Source organism: Zingiber officinale, chromosome 5B, assembly GCF_018446385.1.
Source record: "Zingiber officinale cultivar Zhangliang chromosome 5B, Zo_v1.1, whole genome shotgun sequence".
NCBI lineage: Eukaryota > Viridiplantae > Streptophyta > Magnoliopsida > Zingiberales > Zingiberaceae > Zingiber > Zingiber officinale.
The window spans coordinates 97145119-97160521 of NC_055995.1; the positions used below are offsets into that span (position 1 = coordinate 97145119).

Consider the following 15403-nt stretch of genomic DNA (forward strand, 5'->3'; position numbering starts at 1 on the left):
TTTTTTTTAGGGGATAAGCATTAGAGGATAACTATTTTTTTTAAAATATATATAAATTTAAATTGTATAACATTAAATAAAAAATAATTTAAGGAGGCGGTTAGGCAAAACCATCCCTTAGAAAAAACCCTTAAACTCGAAAAAACCTTATAAATATTTCCCTTTAAAAGCACCATATCGATTTAATATTCATTATATACTTAGAACTAATATATTGTTAGTTAACAAAACTTATGAAATATAATACTTTAGTAAGTTTAGTAAGTTAAATTGATGGGGAGTTGAGAGTACGAGTGGATAAGTGCATCCTAGAATTTGAGTGACATAAAGTTCACAAGTCATTTAAAATTGATGGAAATTGACTAGATGGGGCCAAGGACTTTTCTTTAAAGCATAGTAGCTAGCTTATTTTCTTCTGTTCTTATGGAAAACGATGAGTGATGGATGCAACAGGAACAGATGTAGCAATTAAATCTTTAAATTTTATTTTATTTTATCTTTCAAGCTTCACTTTCTGTAAAGTGCTCATGCAGATGCCAAAATCTTATCATATCCACTGTCAGCCCTAGTTAAAGTTTCAAACTGCATGCCATATGCATTTTTTGTGTGAAATTTTTTATAGGTTTCTGTATATATAGAAAAATACAAAACCAATCATAGAACAAAATCAAGCCCATATAATAAATTAGTTATTACAAACAATTCAGAGTAAAAAATATGAAAAATAATTACAAAAATAAAACTTAGACACCATTTTGGTCACAAATGTAATTAATTTGATTGATTTAGAAACATAACTATTTTGCTCCTAGCAATATTTTCTTATATAAAATTATATAATATACTAAAAGACAATGAACATAGACAATCCACTCAATATCCTTGTCAATATCATGACTTTTTTCCTAACAATATTTTTCATATACAATAGTACATATATAATATATATAGGAGAGAAAATGAACATAGTCAGCCAACTGCCAACTTCAGTTTCATCTTCTACATGATAATTAGAAGAAGACAATCTAGAGATCTCTCCATCAGTCTCATCCCTTGTATCTCTATGCCTAAACTCTAAATCTATCTTTATTCAATTATATGTATAAATCATGAATTTATGATGAGATATATAAGAAAAATGATAGTATGTTAATGTCTATATAATAAGAAAATGAGTTAAAGATAAAATGCTCTACATTCACTAATCTCACACACAGTGATTCATTAGGTAAATTGGCTTGGGATAAGTGATTTATTGATCAATTTTGACAAAAACGGCATAAGAAAAACCATGATGAGTGCATATATGACCAAATATCCCTTTGCATATATTCTTCATAGGATAGGACATCTTATAAAGATGAAACTGTACTGTGCACCATCATCACATTCATTCATCCTCCTCATAGGTACTCCCCAATTATCAACTTGTGCACTATCACTCACACAAAAAAAGAGCTATCTCAAACATTTTGATATCTGATCCATAAGAATTGGATTACCATGCAAATGACTGAATGAGCAATTAGGTGATCTTGTTAACAAAACGAAGAAGGTCAATTCACATGGTTAAGGCTAATTAGTTACCTCTCTCAATCATTGGTGCCATATTGAGGCCCCACTCTGCACAATAAAATGTGTGGGGAAGTGAGTCAGCCTTACTATGAAATCATGTGTGCACTGAGAGCCAATCAAACAAACACAGACTTCCACCCACATCAACCAACTTTATCTCCCTTTCCCTCACCTCCTTTGTCTCTCTCATACCAAAAGATGAGAAAAGGACATGATAATGGCATCAACTCTTACACTAAAAGCTGACCCCCATTCCATTCCACACCAAACAAAAAAAAAAGTTTTATCTTTTGAGAAAATTAATTTTATCTGTAAACAAACAAACTCCTATTATGTTTTCAAAATAATCTATTTTCATATAACATTTTGAAGCATTGCCACTCTATAGTTCTTACCACCCACCCCTTTAAATTGGCCTCTTCCTCTCTTATTTGCAAACATATCAAGTCAATAAGTAAACAAAGGCTTCTTCTCCCTTCTCTTCCCCTCCATTTCATTCCACTCCACCGCAATTTTTGTTTTAAAAAAAGGAGTGAAAATAAATTAAATAGAATTTTAGAAAAAAGGGGGGAAATGAAGAACGGAATCAGGTGTTTCTTATCTTGTTTCCTGCCATGCGGCACCCTCGACGTCGTCCGCGTCGTCCACCCCAGCGGCCGCGTCGACGAGATCGCCGCCCCGGTCACCGCCGCCGACGTCATGCTCACGCACCCGAACCACGCCGTCCTCCACCACCCGCCCGCCGCGCTGCTCCCGCCCCACGCCCGCCTGCACCGAGGCCGGATCTACTTCCTCGTCCCCGTCGGCTCCCACAAGGCCGCGCCGCTGCCTCGCGCCCACGCGCCGGCGAAGAGCAAGAGCGCGAACGGCTGGGGCGGGGAGAAGGACGGCGGAGGGAAGAGCGCGCCGGAGCAGTTGAGCAGGGATCACCGGAGCCGGCGAGGCGGTAGGGTCGGGGCGTGGCGGCCGCATTTGGAGAGCATCGTCGAGATCTCAACGATCGAATTTAATTAGGGCTTTTTTCGCGAGGCGTTTTCCGTTTCCTTAAATAGGGATGCCGCCTCTAATCATTCTCCGGCCGCTTAAGATTTTGTACAAATTAAGCATTTCTATTTCTCACCTAGTTGATAAATTTATTAAGGGTTTTTCTCCTTCTTTAATCTTCTTCCCTTCGATCCGAGAAAATTTCACTTCAACTCTCTCTCTGGAAATTTAATTTCAAAATTTTAATTTTTTCTCTCTCAAAGTTTGAAATTGAAATTCAAATAATTTCACTTCTCTCATGCATCACAATGGATATTAATCTACATAGTTAATATTTGTATAAATAATTATTCCACTAAATTTAGAGTTAATTCTTAATTGGTATAAAATATTACACTAATTATTTGATTTACGTCATTCAAAGAATTGTTATATTAAGATAAATATCCCCGTTGATACTAGGGTAAACATGAGCCCCACCAAAAGTTAATCAAAGCATTAAAGATCCGTTGACGTGGAGGTCAAAGTTAAATGGTCAAAAACCCATGACTACAGATCAGGCAAGTTTGGCCGAACTCGTCCTCAATGCCGGTTGGACGTGACCGTCCAAATGGGCGCCCTCTGTAAATTTGCCGCTGGAGTTAAGAGACAAATAGTAAGCTCCCCAGTCCATCATTCCTGCCGAGCAGACCTTATGTCTGGTCGACGATAAGTAGCCCTCTGACAATCAGAAAGCCAAGTGAAGGGCAAGTTAGTAGCCTTACTCTGATCCGGGGGGGCACCCCCCACTTTTGTTGGCAGTGGAACCCCTAGTATTATGGGGTTCCACAAGTGGAGATGGAAGATACCAATCCTTGTTCCGTGAAAAAAATCGTCCCTCCATACTTGAATTCCTGGAGCCGCCACTCGTGATGTCCCAGCTGAGCAAACTCCGGTAGGCCTATAACGGGACCCACATGTATAATTGTATATCTCACCATACCCTTTTAGAAGTTATGTCGTCAACAACAGAGCATGTCCAGCATGCATATCGTACTTTAGAAGTTTCTAACTTATCGCATCAAAGATTTGTGCGCTTATTTTAAAAAATGTGTTAGAGACACTTTTTTACTTGTCTTTTCCTATGATGCTTTTGAAAGATATGCATATGTTTTGAGATGCGTGCACAGACGCTACAGTGACACTATAAAAAGGGGTTTCTATCCATAGACGAAGGTACGTGATATCTTGTTATTCTACACGCTCTAGTTACTGTTCATTACTAATGTTCTTCTCCACTTAGCATAGAACTGACTTAAGTATCGGAGGGTCAACGCCGGGAACTCCTTCCCAGTCCGGCACTAACACTCCCGATTTTACAGGACAACAAGGAGTCTTCTTCTGGTCAGCATAAGAGCCATCGTAAAGTCTTCTTCCAGTCAACATCAGAATCTACCATCTTCTCCACCTTCGAATAGGATCATCTATGATTTACATTTTTTAAGAAAGTGTGGACAATCCTGTAGAGTCACTATTATACTTTTGCTGCAACAATATGTACGAATCTAAACTCATACTTGTAAGGGCTAGAGAAATTAATTTTAAAATTTCTAGGGTTAAAATGAAAAATAGATTGAAATTTTGAGAAAAGGGTGAAATCTAATTTTCTCGAGGATTAAAATAAAGAATCATATATAAATGATGATAAAATTAGTGTAATATTATTTTTTATCAAAATTATTATCAACGATGAATATTAACAAGGAAATGGACAATAATATTTACCTCTCTCCGTATTAATGGAACCGACTAAGGGTCGTTGATGTGATGGTTCCATATTAAGAAAATAGACAATAATATCAAAAGTAATTCTTTCATTTATATTTTGACCAAGTTCTCCTTTTCTACGAAGAAAATCTCCCTGATGGGTGTTCTCCTCTTTTGTACTTTATGATCTAAATTGTTATTTGTTAGGATGGCGCAGTCACACTCATCACTTGTCACCGGGACTAAATCTTAGTTTAATTTCTCCATCACTCATCTTGATATAAATTTTAGTTTAATTTCTCCATCATTTGATATTTATGCAGGACTTATTCTAATATTGACCTAAAATAATATTACCAGGAATAGTTTCTACATAAAAATTAGTTGGGCTAGAGCTCAATGTAATCCTAAAATAATATTGTGAGGGAAGATTATTATATGAATATTGGCTAGGTTGCACTAGCCATAATTTATTATTTTTTTCTTTTATTAGTTGACTTGTTATAGTGATATAAATTATACTTTTTGAGTTGACTTTTAAATCCACCACATTAGTAAACCAACAATGAACCCCGGGCTATGGTGGAGCGCTGAGTTATCTTCTAAATACTCAAGGTTCGATTCTCAGTTAGGATATATGAACATATCCCGAATCTGAGTCAGATGGACCGCGGGGTGAAGTGGATGGAATGTTGACTGAATCGCGACGTCCCGGAGGGGGGTATGCTGAGATGTCTTCTATGTTGACCAAGTCGTCAGAAGTCCTCTGGTCAACGCTACTTACAGCCAGCGACCGATTCGCGTCAATCTCTGGTACCCCAATGCTCGAGGCAGATCCAACGAATATGTAAGTAGCAGAGTAAGATGTATAATAATGAAGTGTGTATAGAACATGAATGGATAACGTACCCTGGCTCAAGGAGCGCCCTCAGGTGGATCGGTGAGCTGGTCGGGATGCTACTCGAGTTGTCACGGCCCGAAAGAGTAAATGACCGTGAGCAGGATGCAGTGCTGGATCAGACGACACCAGTCGATCAGGACCTGAATTCGGAAGACGACATGTAGGACAAGTCCTAGCAGTGAGACACAGGTCGTGATATGACATCGGCACGTAGATCGGGATATGACTTCGACACGTAAGCCGAGATAGGACATTGGCACACATATCGGGATAGGGCATCGGTGCGCATACTAGAATAAGATCTTGGCACGTAGACCGGGAAATAACAACAACAAGAAGGCTAGACACAAAGCACACAGTCCGAAATACAACTGCTGCTCGAAGCTCGGAACACAACAATGGCTTGATGGCTGGAACACAACAGCGGTCCGAAGGCTAAATCAGTGCCAAAAACATACGTCAATGTGGATTAGATATCGGATCGGTGTCAAAAATGTATGACGGTGCGGATCAGAGGTCGTCTACGATAATGGTGGACGACAGCGGCTCGGTGTGCGACTGCGATGATGGGAATCAAATGTAGCCTGAGGCTGATCTTACATTGGCGTGATCGGTCTTACCAACGACGAATAGAGAAACGCAAGCGGTGTCCAGCTAAGGTGGCAGCATGACAACGGTGGCGTGAGGAGTCGAAAGAGGCGTCGGCATGCATGGGCGCTATACCTGGCGACTGCCGGTGAGTGAGGCTGTGGCGCATGGACAGGGAGAAGATGAGGCTGCTCGATGGTAGCCTCCTCGGCTGAGGAGGCGGCGAGGCGACAGAGGTGTGCGTCGGTGTGGGTCAGACGACGACGATGTTTCTGTGCGGTGTTGACGTGGAGAAGGTCGGAGGCACCAAGGGAGACGGCGTGAAGACACCAGTGTGGAGAGGAAGAAAGAAAGGGGCTGCTTGCGAAGGCATCGACGTGAAGAAGGGGAGACGACCGTGCGTGCTTGGTAGCGATGGAGGCGTGAGTCCAACATCATTGGCATGGGGAAGGAAGGAGGTGGCTCGGAGGTGGTTGTCACCGGTGGCCGTCACTCGAGGGTGGCGGCGAGGGAGGGAGAAGAAACCCCTCTCCTGGTTCATGGCGGCGGCGAAAAAGCCAACCCATGAAGCCCCCCTTGCCCCAGTGCCTCTTCCTCCTCTTAATGCCCTAATAGTAGAATGATCCAAATGCCCCTCACTTTTCTTCTAATTCCCCCTAAGTCTCTAAGCTATATTCATATCACAAGTCTCCCCTTCAAGTCTAGTCGAATTAAGCGCAAGTCCGACTGACTAGACCAAGCCTAACATAAAATCGAATCGCTCCTTCATGCAGAGCCAGATCGTTGGGCCGAGCATATGCCGAGCAAGCGATCGATTGAATATCGTTCAGGAGACCAAGCGATATTGAGCAGACAGTTAGATGATGCTGATCAGAGCGGTTGGGCGATTAAGTAAATGCCAAGCAAGAAGCAAAATGAGTGTCGACCGAGCAGTGAATGCGAGGCAGAGTGACGAGTGAGATGCGAGTGACGAGCTCCGGGCAGAGCGGCGAATGATACGTGAGCGATGAACGAGACGCGAACGATGAGCGTCGGACATAGCGATGAATTAGGTGTGAGCGATGAATAAGGTGAATATCAATCAGGTGACAAGCGTTGAATAGAGCGACAAGTGAGACCAGCACCTGATCAGGGAGAGAACCCGATCAACTAATCATTGTGCCCGACCGAGAGGTCGTTGGCCACGAGAGCCATACTTGCTTATAACACGCTCTCAGGTGAGAGTCTGGAAAGTTGACGAGCGCTCGAGAGAATGTCGAGCGGGAGGAAAGATGATGGGTGAGCGGTGTCCAGTGCGCGACCAAGGAAGTGTCCACCGAGCAATCGGGAGAACACCGAGCGGGTGGTAAGACGATGGGCAAGCGGTGTTGAGTGTGCGACCAAGAAAATATCGACTGAGCGACAGTAAACCGCGACCGAGAAAATGTCAATCGAACAATCGGGAGAACACCGAGCGAGTGGAAAGATGACGAGAGAGCGGTCCAAAGTGCGCAACCGAGAAAATGTCGATCGAGCAATAATAAACCGCGATCGAGAAAATGTCAACCGAGCAATCGGGAGAACACCGAGCCGGTGGAAAGATGATGGGAGAGTAGTCCGAAGCGCGCGCCCGAGAAAATGCCGACCAGGTAATCGAAAAAATGTCGAACAGGCGACCGAGATAATGTCGAGCAGGTAGACGGAGGATGGATAAGTAGAGCCGAGCACGCGACTGAGAAAGTGACGACCGAGCAACAGAGACAATGTCGAGCGGAACCTAGAGGTCGATGGCGAATGAGAGCGAAACCATGAGCTTTGCGGGAGCGAATCCTGTGAATGGAGCGGGCGTGGAGCGCGTGAGATCGAAGGCAAACAGGAGCAGAGCCCTTCAATCGATAAAGCGTGGAGTTGGTGAGCCGAGGGGGAGCGGATTCCAAGAGATTGAAAAGCACAACGTCGATGCACCAAGCGAGCGTGAAGCCCATCGAAGGCGAATGCAAGAGGGGGCAAAGCCAGAGATCCGAGCGAGTGCGAAGATCATGAGATAAGTGGGCATGAAGCCCGTGAGCCTAGAGGTGAGTGGAACGAGTGCAGACTGAGCGACAAGTGTTCGACAGAGCAGTGAGTGAGACGCAAACGGTGAGTGTCGGGCAGAGCAGCGAGTGAGCCACAAACGATGAATGCCAGACAAAGCGACGAGTGAGGCGAGAATAGTGAGTGTTGGGTAGAGTGGTGAGTGAGACGTGAGCAATAAGAGTCGGGCAGAGTGACGTGTAAGGTGAGAGCAGTAAGTGTCGGGCAGAGCGGCGAGTAAGGTGAGAGTAATGAGTAACGGGCAGAGCGGAGAGTAAAGTGAGTCCCTGACTAGGGAGTAACTCGTCCGACTAGTAATTGATCGTGAGAGCCTGACCGGGAGGTCGTTGGTCGTGAGAGCATGCTCACTTATAACTCACCCTAGGACGAGAGTCTGGAATTCCGGCTGAGAGGTCGTTAGGCGTGAGAGCATGCTCATTTATAACTCATCCAGGGTGAGAGTCTGAAATCCCGACTGAGAGGTCATTGGGCATGAGAGCATGCTCACTTATAACTAGCACTGGGGCAAGAGTCTAGAGGCATGAGAGCATGCTCACTTATAACTCGCGCTAGGACGAGAGTCTGGAGCTCGACTGGGAGGTCGTTGGTCGCGAGAGCATGCTCGTTTATAACTCGCGCAGGGGTGAGAGTTTGGAGATGTGAGAGCATGCCCTGATGATGCCCACTTATAACTCGCGCTAGGACGAGAGTCTGGAATCCCGACCGAGAGGTTGTTGGGCGTGAGAGCATGCTCATTTATAACTCGCGTTGGGGCGAGAGTTTGGAGGCGTGAGAGCATGCTCATTTATAACTCGCGCTAGGGTGAGAGTCTGGAGCCTAACCGGGAGGTCGTTGGTCACGAGAGCATGCTCGCTTATAACTCGCGCTGGGGCGAGAGTCTGAAACCAAACCAAGAGGTCATTGGTCGCGAGAGCATGCTCGTTTATAACTCGCGTTGGGGGCGAGAGTCTAGAGCCAAACCGAGAGGTCGTTGGTTATGAGAGCATGTTCACTTATAACTCACGCTGGTGTGAGAGAGTTTGGAGGCATGAGAGCTTGCTCACTTATAACTCTCACTGGGGCGAGAGTCTGAGATCTGACCTAGAGGTCATTAGCGATACTTAGATCCGAGACCGGTGGCGATACACTAGTGAGAGACCAGTGGCGATAGTCCTGTCCGAGATCGGTGGTGATAGCTCAACCCCGAACGGGGGATGTGAAGCCCTAAAGTTAATAGAAGCGGAACCCATAGTAATATGAGGGAGCAGAGCCTTTATCATACCTTATCGCGAAGTGGTGGCGCCCCGCTGAAGGTCCGACTTGATCCCTCGACTCTAAAATGTTTGCGGAGTTAGGGAGAGAATAATCTGAGCCCTGACTAGATAGGGAGAGAATAATCTCAGCCCTGACTGTCAAAGGGAATGAAATTCATAGCAATATAAGAGAGTAGAGTCCGTAGCAATAGAAGGAAGCAGAGCACCGTGGGCGAAGGGAGAAGAGCCTGTAAACGTAAGAGGATGCAAAACAGGTGGAGGATGTAGAGCATATAGTAGTAATAGAGTGCAACGCCTATAGCAGTAAGAGGATGCAGATCCCCATGGTGAAGGGTGCAAAACATATAACAATAAGAGGATGCAGAGCCCCATGGTGAAGGGTGCAGAGCCTATAACACATCTGATCGAGGAGCTAGGCCCCAAGTCCATGATCGGAGAGTAAGGCCCCTAGCCTTAATCAAAAAGCAAAGCCCCTATATCCTAATCGGGAAGTTGTACTGTAAGTCTCTGATCGGGGAGTTGTGCCCTAATGTTTGGTCGGGGACCTGTGCCCCTAATGTCTGATCGGGGAGTTGTGCCCCTAGTGTCCGATCAAAGATCTAAGGCCCTAGTCTTTGATCAAGGAACTAGGATCTTACTCTCTTATCAGGGAGCTATAGCAGATCCTGTGACCGTAAAAAGGGAGCAGAGCCCGTAACGTACTTGATTAAGAAGTCGTGTCAATCGGCTGAGGATCTATCTTGATCCCTCGACTTCCGAATACCCGTGGAGTCGGGGAAAAAATATAATAGAAAGACTATCCTGTCGGCCAACTAAAGCTCCAAGTCAAACCCTTGACTCCCGAATGACTTTGGAGCGAGGGGAGAAGATAATATGTTCGTCAAGATCCTCCGGGACTGTGATAATGGCAGAGAACCTTCCGACGTCGTCCATCTTCACATTCCAGAACAGGTGGAGAAGATTTCCACAAAGGACGCCAAATTGATCCTGTCCGGAATCTGAGTAAGACGAAGGTCGGCTGAGATGTCACTGGTGTTGACGGAAAGACGACTTGGATATCCCAGCGTATGTGCCTGGGAACCAGACCCCCCCCCCCCAATGGGATTGACGGGCGGCGATAACTAAGCCGATGGTACTTAGGCTCTGCTCACACTTAGACAAGCACACAAAATGTTAGAGACCAGAAACCAGGAAAAAAATCCTCGGCGCAGGCCCTTCGACGCTCAAGTCAGGTACTTTTCCCCAGAAGAACAGTGTACAAAGGAAAAAGAACTGTAGAAGACAAGTGCGAATGTCCGAGAGAGCGTACCTTCTTAAGTGAGAGGACCTCCCATTTTATATGACCGTACGTACCTCTGGAGCCTGACCGATGCCAGAGAATGTCGGGTGTCAGGGGCTGTCGAGTGATGGAGGACGCGTGGTACCCTTCTATGGAGTAAAAGAAGGTTTCATTCGCGGATAGCAGTAGACCCTTGGAATATTTCCTAACATATGGCAGCAATTCTCTGACAGGCGGTTACGATTCTCTGACATTGTTGTCGCCTAGTGACCTCTGTATCGTTCTCGGGCTTAGCTGTGGACAAATCGGGATGACTGTTACGAGATAGCACCTGGCCCGAGTCTTGATAAGGGAGACAAGCTGTGAATCGGGTTCCCTCCTTCACTCTTGGAGCACTGGAAGGTCGACCGGGAGTTGTCTTACTGAAAGTACCAGGCCTATCTATGCAGATCGGGTTGAGGGAACCAGACCGATCGAGGAAGGTCAGACCTTACTTCAGGCTATGCCTCCCGTCTCTGACCTAGGATCCTGACATGTCAATACCCAACCGGGAATTATGCGGCTGATGACGTCAAGCAGTCTACCTCCTTCTCTTCCCTAACTGTTGACCGCTACGCTCCCTTGACTTCTAACTGTCACGTTCCCTTGATTTCTGATTGTCACGTCCCTTTGACTTTTAGCTGCCGCGCCCCCTTGACTTTTGACTACCACGTTCCCTTGACTTCTGACTGTCTGGTCTTATCAGACCCCATCTTTATGTACCGTATCAATATATTTGTAGAGCTTTTTCCTCCAACTAGGGCTTGCAATTAAGGGATGTTGGGCTTTTGAGCCGCCCGTCGTTAGTTCTTCCTGATTTACCTTGGTGACTGATGGAAACTTTTGTGAAATCGAGCCGATCACCCAAGCTTGACGTTACCCAACTTAATTAATTATTTTTTTAACAATAGATATAATATTATTCTAGGGTCATGTGTCATGATCAGATCCTCTAATAATAGACTAGATATCTAATATTTGAAACTCGGCTATGACCATTGTAAGGAATTTTTTACTCGAGAATGCTGACTATTTCTCAATTTAATTGGATGGTGGATGCTCCCTCTAGAATTAATGAATATCTTTAAAAAAAAATTTTAAAAAAAATGGACATAATGTTAATAGGAGTTAGAATGGGAATTAAAGTCTATAGATTTAAAAGTATATATAAAGTTGTGATGGATATATCGATAAACCTTAGCTGAAATCTAAAAAAAAATATAAGTGATCCATTTGAGATCGAGCAATGGTAATGGGCGGAGAGTTGAGATTAGGATGATGAATCAATACTAGAGGTGGATTGTCAGATTGAGGTTAGGATGGCCTCTGAAAAATTGATAATCTGCGCTCACAAGGAGAAGATTAGAAAGGAGCAGGAGCTGAAGTGCCTCACAAGCATAGTTAAATTGGTACTCAGGTCACGAGCATAGTTAAATTAGTACTCCGCGATAATAGAGTATCACAAAGGAGTAAGGATCAAATCTCAGGGGACATAATTGTTTAGAGAATAAAATTTCTCTCATCTAAAAAAATATCGCTTGATCACTGCAATTTATTTCTCTTTCAAATGCCTTGGGGATTTTTTCTCAAAAACCATAGAGAAGAGAATAACATATAATTAAGATAGCATAGAATAATCCTCCTTTAGTTGTTGGCTTAATTACGGAGAGAAGAGTGGCAACAAGCTATTCCGCTTCTTCTCAAAAGGCGAACCTCTTTCAAAGGGTCCAGAGGACCCGGTCCCGCAATCCACTCGGGTTCGAACTTGGCAAGCAACTGCTTGGCTCAATCTTTTTTAAGTGACTCGACATAGTGACTTGCCTGCTTCGAGATGAACCACGTAAATCATCCTGCTGACCTTCAAAGAAACCACTCTTTCTTCTACTTCATACCAATTTTCTATTTTCATTAGTTGGAGACTGAGTTACTGCTTCAGTTAGTTAGCAGGTTGCAATACTTAGAGAAGGATGGGATATCTATTGCTCACATGCAATGTCTCTCACCTTCACATGCTTTGTCTGCCATGTCCATTGCACCTTTCATACGGAATCATGTTCTTCTTCGAATGAACTATGAAGAATTTTTAAGGCTCCTGAGGAAAAATCTCGTGAGAAAAGGATAGATTGGTATGCATTGATAAGCGGATGCCATGCAGGAGAAGAGAAGAAAAATCAAATTTTGATGATCTGTTCCATCTACTTCCTCTTCGACATGAAGGACATCAGCCACCTACTCTCGTTCGTTGGCTCTCGCGGATCTCCCGTCACCGTCGCTCCTCCCTCTCGCCCACGGCAACGTAGCATCTTCGTCGTCGTCACGAGGTCGCCCTCAACCCGTTCGACTGAATGTCCATGAGATTCGACATTTGATCCGTTCATTTACTGGTCCTTGCAGACTGTTTCTGCAGTTCCAAGTTATGGAGCATGAATTTACATGAACTCCATATCACTTGTTCTCAAGCACAAAGGTATGTATTGGTTTTGTTCTTATGTAATTCTGCATAATACTTGGTGAAATCAGTTTGTTGGGACCAAGGATAAATGTATGGTAGCTGGTATCATTCATGGCCTATTCATTTGATTATACGATTTTTTTTTTTTTTTAAAAAAATTATATTCTGTTAGATGAAGATAATTGTGAGAGAGTTTCACAGTGAGCGTGCACTGGTCTTATGATAGAGCTGAAAAGAAAGCAGAGCTGCCTGCCTGCAATGGCCCATCCTTCATGGCCAAATGCTGTCAAACTGGCTCAGCTTTGGAAGATAAAGCAAAGAGGCAGAGCTAAGTAACCTGCAAAAAGGAGGCAACCATCCAACGACTTCAAAACAAGGACCAAAAAGAGACATAGGGACGGGTGCCCACTTTGAGCTGCTCCTCGTCATCTCCAATGCTCTAAACGCCACTTGGTTTACTGTCATAAACAAAGCTTCCCTGTTCCTTAATCCATGGCTTACTTCTCACCTTCTTTCTGCTGAAGAGAAGTCTTGTCTTAAGGCTCATGCTCTATAGAGGTGATAATCAAAGCTTTCTGTTTGCTTCTTTGAGAAATCTGGTGTCTGCTATTCAATTACCTTTTTTTTTTTAAAAAAAAAAAAGATTCATGGTCGAAGTGTTTGATTTTATGTCAGTGTGTATGAATGCATAGTTCTTCGCTTGAAAGAGTTCCCATATATAGTTGTCTCCAGCTTATGCATGACTTATTAACTAGGACAATTCCATCATCTTCATCTCTGACATCCACATGCAATTTCCAAACTCTTCAATCCTAATTCCAGATGCAAATTTCCACTGTTTGACTTTGCCTTGCCATGGATCCACCACTGTGGTAGCCAAAAACTTACTAATTTTATGTTTGCTGTTACAGTGCTGTGCAGTGTTCGTTTTCAACGCCAAATCTTCTACCGTGAGGTTTGGAAGTTGAAGTAGATCTTTGGAACGTGTGCATGTGAGGGGAAGGCGAAGCCTTGCAGAAGGAGCTTGAGCATTCAAAAGCAGAGCAGTGCAATGTCAAGGTCGAGGTAAGGACTTTCGTCGAATAGTTTGTTTGCTTGCGCTCTGTTTCTTCTGTAATGGATACCGAGTGAGTAGCGCGGCGTTTTGTTGGGAAGCAGAGGGTCGGACGAGCGGCCTCAGCGGTCATTGCCGCGCGCGCCGCTGCACCTGCGGAGCATCGGTTTTGCCGAGGCGAACACCGTGAGTCACCACCTTGATGACGCCGCGGCCGTCGCCGATCGCAGTTACAAGGTGTCCTCTCGCATCGTCTCGCATGAGGTAATTGAGATGGGCGAATGATGTTCTTCGTTTTCAGTTCTGTGGTTGATGTGTTCTATTCGACAGAGGAAGTGGGGCACGAGCGTGGTGGAACTTGAGACGAAGCTGAGCAAGGCCCAGGCGGAGCTCAAGAAGCTAAAAGATCGCCTGGCCTCGGCGGAGGCCGCCGAGGTCGAAACGGAGAAAGCTCTCGCGAAGGCCAAGAAGCGGCTCCCAGCAGCTTCCGTAGACGCGAAAGGGGCAGGGGTGACGCCTCCTCTGGCTAGGGATTCTCGCTCGGGAGATGCTCGACAAAATGACAAGGGGCACAGCGTCACTTCTCCGGCGACGATGGATGTCTTCGAAGTCGTAGTGCCGGTAGGGCCCCTCCCCGTGGTGGATGAAGTCGACGGCGAGGAGAGGAAAGAAGAAAAGGAGGTGATGGAGGGGGAAGGGGAGGAGACAAAGGGAATGATTGAGAAAACTGAGAGGGAAGAGGCTTCTTCTTCTGTTGCAGAAAAAGACGAAGAGGAGAAGGAAGTACGTATTCTAAAATCCAAACTTTTGGCGAAGGAGAAGGAATTAGCAATTCGACTGGAAGAAAACATGATCTTTAAGATTAAAGCAGAGGAACAAGCTAAGAAGCTTGCAGAATCTGCTCAAACAACGCAAGAGCAGCTCATGGCTCAACTGAATTCAATGGAGGAAGAACTGAAACAGAGTAAGACCAAAGAGCAGCAACTGAACTCGCAATTGGAGGCGGCAGAAGGCGAAAATACATCACTGGAGATGGAACTGAAGCGAACGAAGGTGCAAATGGATCAATGGCGGAAGGCCGCAGAGGCAGCGGCTGAGGTATTAGCCACCGGAAACGAGGCAAGTGCGGAGACGGGTGACAAAAGGTTAGTTGAGCGTTGCATGTCGATGGACAAACACCTCGGGGTGATCGCCGGAGCCATGGAAGAGAATGACAACGGCGGAGGAGTAACGAGGAAGAGCGCCGGTGCGCGGCTCTTCGGGAACCTTCTTTGGAAGAAAAACCAGCAAAATTGAGGTCATAGACGTTCACCATCTCCCTACTCTGTTTCTCTGTCGTGTTGTTTTGTTACTCTTTAGATCTTGCACTGTCATGTCGTTTGTATTGAGAGAGACGGGATCTTGATATTGTGTTTACTATAGCATAATTATGAAGAAATTTCATGGGATTTTGATATTG

The 15403-nt window shown here is 44.8% G+C and overlaps 2 protein-coding genes across 6 annotated transcripts; both read left to right on the top strand.

Moving 5' to 3' along the window:
- Positions 1 to 1992: 1992 nt before the first annotated feature.
- LOC121985116 lies at positions 1993 to 2735 on the top strand. Its single transcript, XM_042538395.1, has one exon. It carries the CDS (start codon positions 2149 to 2151, stop codon positions 2587 to 2589), a length of 441 nt encoding a protein of 146 aa, XP_042394329.1. The 5' UTR covers positions 1993 to 2148; the 3' UTR covers positions 2590 to 2735.
- Positions 2736 to 12331: 9596 nt separating this feature from the next.
- Positions 12332 to 15400, top strand: LOC121985117 (interactor of constitutive active ROPs 4-like). 5 transcript variants are annotated; one of them, XM_042538397.1, is made up of 6 exons: positions 12332 to 12759; positions 12833 to 12905; positions 13063 to 13448; positions 13802 to 13955; positions 14049 to 14208; positions 14275 to 15400. In XM_042538397.1, exons 4-6 carry the CDS (start codon positions 13942 to 13944, stop codon positions 15238 to 15240), a joined length of 1140 nt encoding a protein of 379 aa, XP_042394331.1. In that variant the 5' UTR covers positions 12332 to 12759; positions 12833 to 12905; positions 13063 to 13448; positions 13802 to 13941; the 3' UTR covers positions 15241 to 15400. The 5 variants fall into 5 exon arrangements, with proteins under 5 accessions (XP_042394331.1, XP_042394330.1, XP_042394332.1 ...); XM_042538399.1 differs by having other exon boundaries at positions 12339 to 12759; positions 13092 to 13448; XM_042538400.1 differs by having other exon boundaries at positions 12339 to 12759; positions 13117 to 13448.
- The last annotated feature ends 3 nt before the right edge of the window (positions 15401 to 15403 follow it).

What these genes read in the sequence shown, in the direction of transcription:
- LOC121985117 (XM_042538396.1), top strand. An exon ending in CTCGCATCGTCTCGCATGAG is followed by an intron (nt 14,209 to 14,274) that starts GTAATTGAGATG and finishes TCTATTCGACAG; the next exon opens with AGGAAGTGGGGCACGAGCGT.
- LOC121985116 (XM_042538395.1), top strand. Translation starts at nt 2,149, where the DNA reads ATGAAGAACGGAATCAGGTGTTTCTTATCTTGTTTCCTGCCATGCGGC.